This window comes from Erinaceus europaeus, chromosome 6 (genome assembly GCF_950295315.1).
Source record: "Erinaceus europaeus chromosome 6, mEriEur2.1, whole genome shotgun sequence".
Lineage (NCBI taxonomy): Eukaryota > Metazoa > Chordata > Mammalia > Eulipotyphla > Erinaceidae > Erinaceus > Erinaceus europaeus.
This window is the reverse complement of record NC_080167.1, coordinates 3,793,526-3,801,373: the sequence shown is the minus strand read 5'-3', so window position 1 is coordinate 3,801,373 and position 7,848 is coordinate 3,793,526. Positions and strand designations below refer to the sequence as shown.

The 7,848-nt window shown below is 55.4% G+C and overlaps 1 protein-coding gene across 1 annotated transcript in view; it reads right to left on the bottom strand.

Moving 5' to 3' along the window:
• Nucleotides 1-7,848, bottom strand: part of TPST2 (tyrosylprotein sulfotransferase 2) — a 33,613-nt gene that overhangs the window by 47 nt on the left and 25,718 nt on the right. The window contains exons 4-7 of the mRNA XM_060192598.1: nt 5,544-5,742; nt 3,376-3,426; nt 2,252-2,300; nt 1-429 (exon numbers count right to left, since the gene is read on the bottom strand). The exon at nt 1-429 is cut by the window's left edge and continues 47 nt beyond it. Coding sequence (XP_060048581.1) covers nt 2,271-2,300; nt 3,376-3,426; nt 5,544-5,742 — 280 coding nt within the window. The 3' untranslated portion in view covers nt 1-429; nt 2,252-2,270. The remainder of the gene's footprint in view (nt 430-2,251; nt 2,301-3,375; nt 3,427-5,543; nt 5,743-7,848) is intronic.

Below are 7,848 nucleotides of genomic sequence, written 5' to 3'. Positions count from 1 at the left end.
GAGAAGCGCTGAGGAGGAATCAGAGAGCCTTCTATATATTAAATTCTGGAACAGAGTCCTGCACTGGGAGCAGCAGGGCCAGCAGGAGAGGAGGCACAGGTGGCCCCGGGTCCCAGCACACGCCCCTGAGACGCTCGTGTGTGTGTGTGTGTGTGTGTGTGGGGGGGGGGACAGGACAGAAAATACCTAAGTTTCAAAAGCCAGACGACTCCCACACCCTTCACACAGTCCCCCAGTGTCTGCAGGCGAGAGAGGCCGGCGGTGTGTCCGAGGCTGGGCTCGGGCTCCTGCAAACACCTGCGAAGACGCCCCTCGCACACAGCCCCGTCTGGGCTGCGGAGCAAGTGGTGCGCTTGGATCAGGGTCCGATTTCCACTCGACGGCGAGCGTTCCTCCCAGCTAGGCAGCAGCCAAGCCCCGGGCAGAGATCTGGAAGGAGGGAGAGATGTCAGGCCCCGGGAGCGCGTCCGACCAGGCGGCCCAGATGTGGGTCTCTCTACACCCCCCAACGTCAAAGACACACTTTCCTGACTCCCGGGGAATACACAGAAGTGGAAGTGGGAGCAGAGCGCTGACTGAAGGCCAAGGCCACACCAAAGCTAAGCCAGTCACCTGCAGGGGGGACCTTGTGTGGAACAGCAGAGATTGTGGTCCGGGAGGTGGCGCAGTGGATAAGGCATTGGACTCTCAAGCATGAGGTTCTGAGTTCAATCCCTGGCAGCTCATGTACCAGAGTGACGTCTGGTTCTTTCTCTCTCTCCTATCATTTCTCATGAATCAATAAATAAAATTAAAAAGAAACAACAAAGGTAGGAATAGGTCTGGATTTTGTCAGTGAAAAGGTTCAGGGGCCAGGTGGTGGCACACCTGGTTGAGCGCACATGTTACAGTGCACAAGGGCCCGGGGTTTGAGTCCCCGGTCCCCACCTACAGGGGGAAAGCTTCACGAGTAGCGCAGCTGTCTCTCCCCCTCTCAATTTCTGGCTGTTTCTATTCAATAAACAAAGATGAAGAAAATAATAATAATAATAAAAAGGTTCATGGCTCTGCAGGAAACAGGGTGGAAATAGGAGGAGGGGGACCACAGAGAGACACCCTTTCAGATTTAGAGTTGTTTTCTTTGGAAGTTCACAGAACTCTGAGATCAAACTATAGCTGAAGTGTTGAAGCAGGGCTGCAGGTGTCTCTCAATTTTTTTCTTAAACTATCACACAATGGTGGAATGTTCTTTAACGACAGAGCAGAAGTCTTTAATGTTTTTATTGAATTATTATCTGTAATGATTGGATAGAGACAGAAATTGAGAGGGAAGGGGGAGATACAGAGACACATGCAGCCCTGCTTCACCGCTCACAAAGCTTTCCCCCTGCAGGTGGGGACTTGGGGTTTGAACCTGGGTCCTTGCGCACTGTAACGTGCAGTCAACCAGGTCACCACCCGCCCCCCCTTTTCCCTTCAGGTAAATCGACTCATTTGAAACAAAGCTCCGAGCAGCCAGGCAGGCGGCTGTGTAGCAAAGCACAGGGCGTTCGGGCCTGAGGTCCTGAGTGTGACCCCTGCCCCTGCCTGCTCCCGCATGGTGCCCTGCTTCTCTCTCCTTCTCTGTAGTGAACATGCCCGTTGAAAGTGGCCCTGGGGATCGAACCCGGGACACCTGCATACAAGTCCTGCGTGCTACCTGCCGTGAGCCCTCCCAACCTTTCATTGTTTGTTTATTTATTTTATTAGAACTGACAGAAACTGAAAATTCAGGGAGAGGGAGAGACACAGAGACACCCGCAGCCCTGCTTCACTGCTGGTGAAGCTTCCCCCGACCCCCGCCCCGTAGGTGGGGACCAGGGGGCTTGAACCCCTGGCCTTGGATATGGTAGCATGTGCGCTCACCTGGGTGTGTCACCGCCTGGCCCCTGCAACCTCCTTTCATTTTTAATTTTAAACAAGCAAGCCCTGGGGGGAGAGGACCCTGAGCGACTACCGGCCGTATGGCCCTGGGCGGGTCACAGCCCCTCTCTGGCCTGGTGTTCTCTCGGGCACCTCCCCAGATCTCAGAGAGGCTAAGGGTTCAAGGAGCATCACGGGAGGGGGCGATGGCATAGTTTCTGGGGGTCAGTCCGGCCGAGCACACCAGGCTCTGCATCTGCTCTGCCACCTTGGTGGACACTCCTCCCCCCACCCTGGAGGCTGTGGGAGGAGGGGACCCCCCCCCCAACACACACTCAACAGCAGAAGCCTCAGGAGTCTGCAGGCCTACCTGGAAATCTCCAGCGTCCTCAGTGGGCAGAGGTGCTGTTCTGATTCACCTGGGGAGGGGGCGATATGCCCGGGAAGGTCAGGGCTCCAGAGTCGGGGGGGGGGGGGACTCACTCTGCACCCAGCTTGTCCCCTATGTTCCCCCCCCCCGGGGGTGTCAGCATGCAAGATGATGTCACCACAGGCCCACAGAGGAGTGGTGATGTGGCGGCAGGGGCGTCCGGGTGGTGGTGCGCCTGGTTGAGCACACATATCACAATGCGCAAAAAGATCCGGGTTCCAGCCCCGGTTCCCCACCCACAGAGGAGAAGCTTTGCGAGCGGTAAAGCAGGGCTGCAGGTGTCTCTCCATTTCTCTCCCTCTCTCTCACCCCCTTCCCTCCCAATTTCTGGCTGTCTCTAGCCAATAATAAATACAGGTAATAAAAATGTAAATAGGAAGTCGGGCGGTAGCGCAGCGGGTTAAGCGCACATGGCACAAAGCGCAGGGACTGGTGTAAGGATCCTGGTTCGAGCCCCCGGCTCCCCACCTGCAGGGGAGTCGCTTCACAGGCGGTGAAGCAGGTCTGCAGGTGTCTGTCTTTCTCTCCCCTCTCTGTCTTCCCCATCTCTCTCCATTTCTCTCTGTCCTATCCAACAGCAATAACAACAATAACAACAACAATAAAAACCAACAAGGGCAACAAAAAGGAAATATTAAAAAAAAAAAATCCATGTACACACAAATTGCTACCACAATACTTCAGCTGAAAGGCAGCATCAGACCCAGGAGAGGCCAGTGAGAATGTGGTTCTGGGGGGCCTCGTCAAGCCCCGGGGGTTGGGGGCACAGCCTGCTTACAGCCACGCAGATCCACTATGGGTAGAGCAGTGAGGGGGTGGACAGAAAGCCTCCCTCAAGCGCTTCCACAGCTCTCAAGCCTAGAGCCCGGGGTGGAGGACAACTAAGGCTGTCAGAATGCTCTCCATGCCCACCAATGGGCACCTCGGGGTCTCTGGTCCCACCACCCCCCCGGCCCCCCATGGCAGGGACACTCAGTCATACGGAGCTGTGGAGGGTTGAGGGCGCGCGTGAGCCATAGAGCGGGAGAAAGAGAAGTCAGACCCTCCCTTGGTGGGGTTCTAACCTGGAAATACCCTTTCAGATTGGCCGGGGTCTTGTAGTCCCCTCTCATGACCTGGGGGGAGAGAAAGACAGCTCCGTGACAATGATCACCCATGCAAAGCTGGCCAGCTCAAGCACCACTCAGAGGTCCTCCCTCCCTCTGTCGGTTTGTCCACCCACATACCATCCAATCCACACATCCATCTATCTATCCTTCACCCATCCACCCACCAACCCATCCATCTGTCCATCTATCTTCCATCCACCCATCCACCCACCCATCATTCATCCATCCTCTCATCTATCCAACCCCACCCATCATCCATCCATCCACCCATCTTCCATCCATACACCAACCTACCCATCCATCTATCCATCCATCCCTACCCATCCATCATCCATTCATATATCTGTCCACCCAACCATCATCCATCCATCCACCCATCTTTTATCTATTCACCAACCCACCCATCCATCTATCCACCTTTCTTTTTTTTTTTTTTAATATTTATTTACTTATTCCTTTTTGTTGCCCTTGTTGTTTGATGAGTGTGGTTATTGTTGTCGTTGTTGGATAGGACAGAGAGAAATGGAGAGAGGAGGGGAAGACAGAGAGGGGGAGAGAAAGACAGACACCCGCAGACCTGCTTCACCGCCTGTGAAGCGACTCCCCTGCAGGTGGGGAGCCGGGGGCTCGAACCGGGTTCCTTACGCCGGTCCTTGTGCTTTGCGCCACGTGCATCTATCCATCTTTCATTCATCCATTCCCTACCCATCCGTTATCCACCCATCCACCCATCCACTCACTCATCTATCCATCCACCCACCCCTCTGCCCAGAGAGAAACCACAGCACCACCCGGCACTCGTGAAACTTCTGTGCACGGTGACTCCAGGTGGGGCTGGGCCCCGGCCCAGTGTGTGTTCTGCCAGGGGAGGCTTCCCCCAGCCGCCAGCCCGACTCAGTTCTGACCACGCACTCCCAATATGCAAAACTCGGCTGCGTGCAGTTAAGAGAGTGACATATGGAGCACGACAGGGCCCAACCGCGAGGACCACAGGCAGCACCAAGCGGCAGAGGCGGGTGCACCTGGACGGCTAATGTCTGTGGGGTCGGTGGACCCATGACAGGGAGGAAGGGTCGCCTAGTGGGTGTCAGGCCAGGGATAGAAGGGAGAAGGCCTGAGTTTAGGGTGAATACGGCCTTCTATTACTCATCAAATTGTTTATTATTATTATTTTGCCTCCAGGATTATTGCTGGAGCTTGGTGCCTGCACTACAAATCCACTGCTCCTGGAGGCTGTTTTTTTTTTTTTCTGATTTTTGTTGTTGTTATTGTTGTTGGATAGGACGGAGAGAGACTGAGCGAGGAGGGAAAGAGAGAGGGAGAGAAAGACAGACACCTGCAGACCTGCATCAGCGCTTGTGAACTGGAGGCTCAAACCTGAATCCTTGATCAAGTCCCTGCACTTCACACTGCGCGAGCTTAACCCATGTGCCCCTCTTTTACTTGCCCATTTTATTTGATAGGACAGGGAGACACTGAGAGAGGAGGGGGAGACAGACAGACAGACAGACAGACAGACCTGGGGGCCAGGTGGTGGCTAAGCACACACATTATAGTGTGAAAGAACGAAGGTTCGAGCCCCCTGCCCCCACCTGCAGGGGGAAAGCTTCGCGAGTGGTGAAGCAGGGCTGCAGGTGTCTCTCTGTCTCTCTCCCTCTCTCTCTCTCTGTCTCTTCTCAATTTCTGTCTCTATCCAATAATAAACAAACAAAATAAAGAGAGAGAGAGACATGTGCAGACCTGCCTCACTGCTCATGAAGCATCTCCTCCTGTAGATGAGGAGCAGGGGCTTCGAACCCGGGTCCTTGCATGGAGCACTGTGTGAGCTTGACCGGGTGCTCCCCCACCCAGCTCCCCTACAAGTGTACTGTCTCCTGGCCCACAATATCAAGTCTTACGGGGGACAGCAGGGGATAACATCTTGGCCCAGTCTCAGCTAAGACTTGAGTCCCTTGACGAACCCAAACTCACCGGCAGGGCACTGGGAGGGGAGGGTGACGCAGGAGAGGGCCAGGCCTTCCTGGCAGCCGCCACCCACCATGCCCCCGGTCTCCAGGCACCCTGCTGCTCAGGACTCGGGAAGACCCCCCCGTTTTCAGGGGGCTGGGGGCTCCCCGGCTCACCCGGTGTGTGTTGTTGACCACGATGGGGTCGGGGTTGCCGTAGTTGGGTGGATTTGCGTATGGGTCGTAGCCCAGGCGAGCCAGCATGGGGGCGATCTGGGCCATGTCCCTCACCACGTCGCTTGGGATGTGGCCCGTCCACTTGGACAGTGCTTCCAGGTTCACGGGCTTGATGACCTGGTCCGTGGACCGCTCGATCCTAGGGGAGAGGGAGATAGAACGGGCTGGGGGTGGGGGGCGGTGGGAGCTGGAGCCGCCGGGCAGAGAGCGCTAAGGGCTACTGTGCCGTGGACACCTCAGACACAAGCTGGACCCGGCCCCCACCGCGTCGGAGGAAGCTGCGGCCTGTGACGTGTGTCTCTCTGGCTCCCTTTCTATTGATAGTTGAGAATGTCAGCCTGGAGGGGCTGCACGGGGGCCCAGCGGCTGAGCGTGAGTTCCCAGTGTCCACCTGCAGCTGAAGGTGGGGACTGGTTATCTTTCCTTTGGCCTCTCCGTCTTCCTCTTCTTTCTCAACGTGTGTGTGCGTGTGTGTGTGTGTGTGTGTGTGTGTGTGCGTGTGCGTGTGTGTGTGCGTGTATGTGCACACACAGAGAAAAATGCCCACCAGAAGCGACAGGTTCATCATGCAGGCACCAAGCCACATTAATAATCTTGGTGGCGGGGAGTCCGGCGGTAGCGCAGTGGGTTAAGCGCAGGTGGCGCAAAGCACAAGGACCGGCATAAGGATCCTGGTTTGAGCCCCCGGCTCCCCACCTGCAGGGGAGTCGCCTCACAGGCGGTGAAGCAGGTCTGCAGGTGTCTGTCTTTCTCTCCCCCTCTCTGTCTTCCCCTCCTCTCTCCATTTCTCTCTGTCCTAGCCAACAATAACGACATCAATAACAACAAAGATAACTATAACAACAAAACAACAAGGGCAACAAGAGAATAAATAAATATTTAAAAATAATCTTGGTGGCAATGAAATAAATTAAGGTGCAGGGGGCAGTGAGGCTGGGTGGCACACCTGGTGGAGAGCACATGTTATAGGGCACAAGGACCCGGTTTGAGCCCCTAGTGCCCACCTGCAGGGGGAAACCTTTGCAAGTGGTGAAGCAGGGCTGCATGTGTCTCTCTCTATCACCCTCTTCCCTCTTGATTTCTAGCTGTCTTTATCCAATAAATAAATAAAGATAATAAAAATACACACATATGGGGGGGTGGATAGTAGCGCAGTGGGTTAAGCGCACGTGGTAAGAAGCACAAGGACCAGCGGCCTAAGGATCCTGGTTCGAGCCCCCGGCTCCCCACCTGCAGGGGAGTCGCTTCACAGGCGGTGAAGCAGGTCTGCAGGTGTCTGTCTTTCTCTCCCCCTCTCTGTCTTCCCCCCCTCTCTCCATTTCTCCCTGCCCTATGCAAAAACAACGACAGCAATAAAAACAATTACTACAACAACAATGAAAAACAACAAGGGCAACAAAAGGGAAAAAAACAGCCTCCAGGAGCAGTGGATTCAGAGCCCCAACAATAACCCTGGAGGCAAAAAATAAAAATAAAAAAAATACATACATGTACAAAAGGGGGCCAGGTGGTGGCGCACCTGGCTGAGCGCACACATTACAGTGCGCAAGGACCCGGGGTCAGGTCTCTGGTCTCCCCTGCAGGGGGAGAGCTTCACAGGTGGTGAAGCAGGGCTGCAGGTATCTCTCTCCCTCTCACTTTCTCTCTATCCTGCCTAAATAAATAAATAAATAAATAAATAAAATTGTTAAAGATAAAAGGAGAGGGAGCCATGTGGCGGCATACCCAGTTGAGCACACAGACACTATTAAAGCTCAAGAACCCAAGTTCAAGCCCCCACTCGCCACCTGCAAGGGGGAATCTTCACTAGTCATGAAGCAAGGCTGCAGGTGTCTCCCCTGCCACCCGTGTCTCCCTCTTTCCTCTCTATTCCTCGTGTCTCTATCCACAACCGGTCATTACAAAGTATTTCAAGTGCCTTCTATGTTTGCAGGCCCCAACATCAGTCCACCTTGCACCCTCCTCCACCCCCAGACCTGCAGGCCCCGGGGCTCACCTGGCTAACGACACCAGCCCAGTCTGTCCCCCAACACCCAGACCTGCAGCCCCTGGGGCTCACATGGACAGGGACACCCCAGTCCGTCCCCCAGCCCCCCACCTGCAGGCCCGGCTAACCTGGACAGAGACACCCCGCCTGTCCCCCTGGGACACCCCGTCTGTCCCCCAGACCCCCACCTGCAGGCCCGGCTCACCCGGACAGAGACACCCCGCCCGTCCCCCTGGGACACCCCGTCTGTCCCCCAGC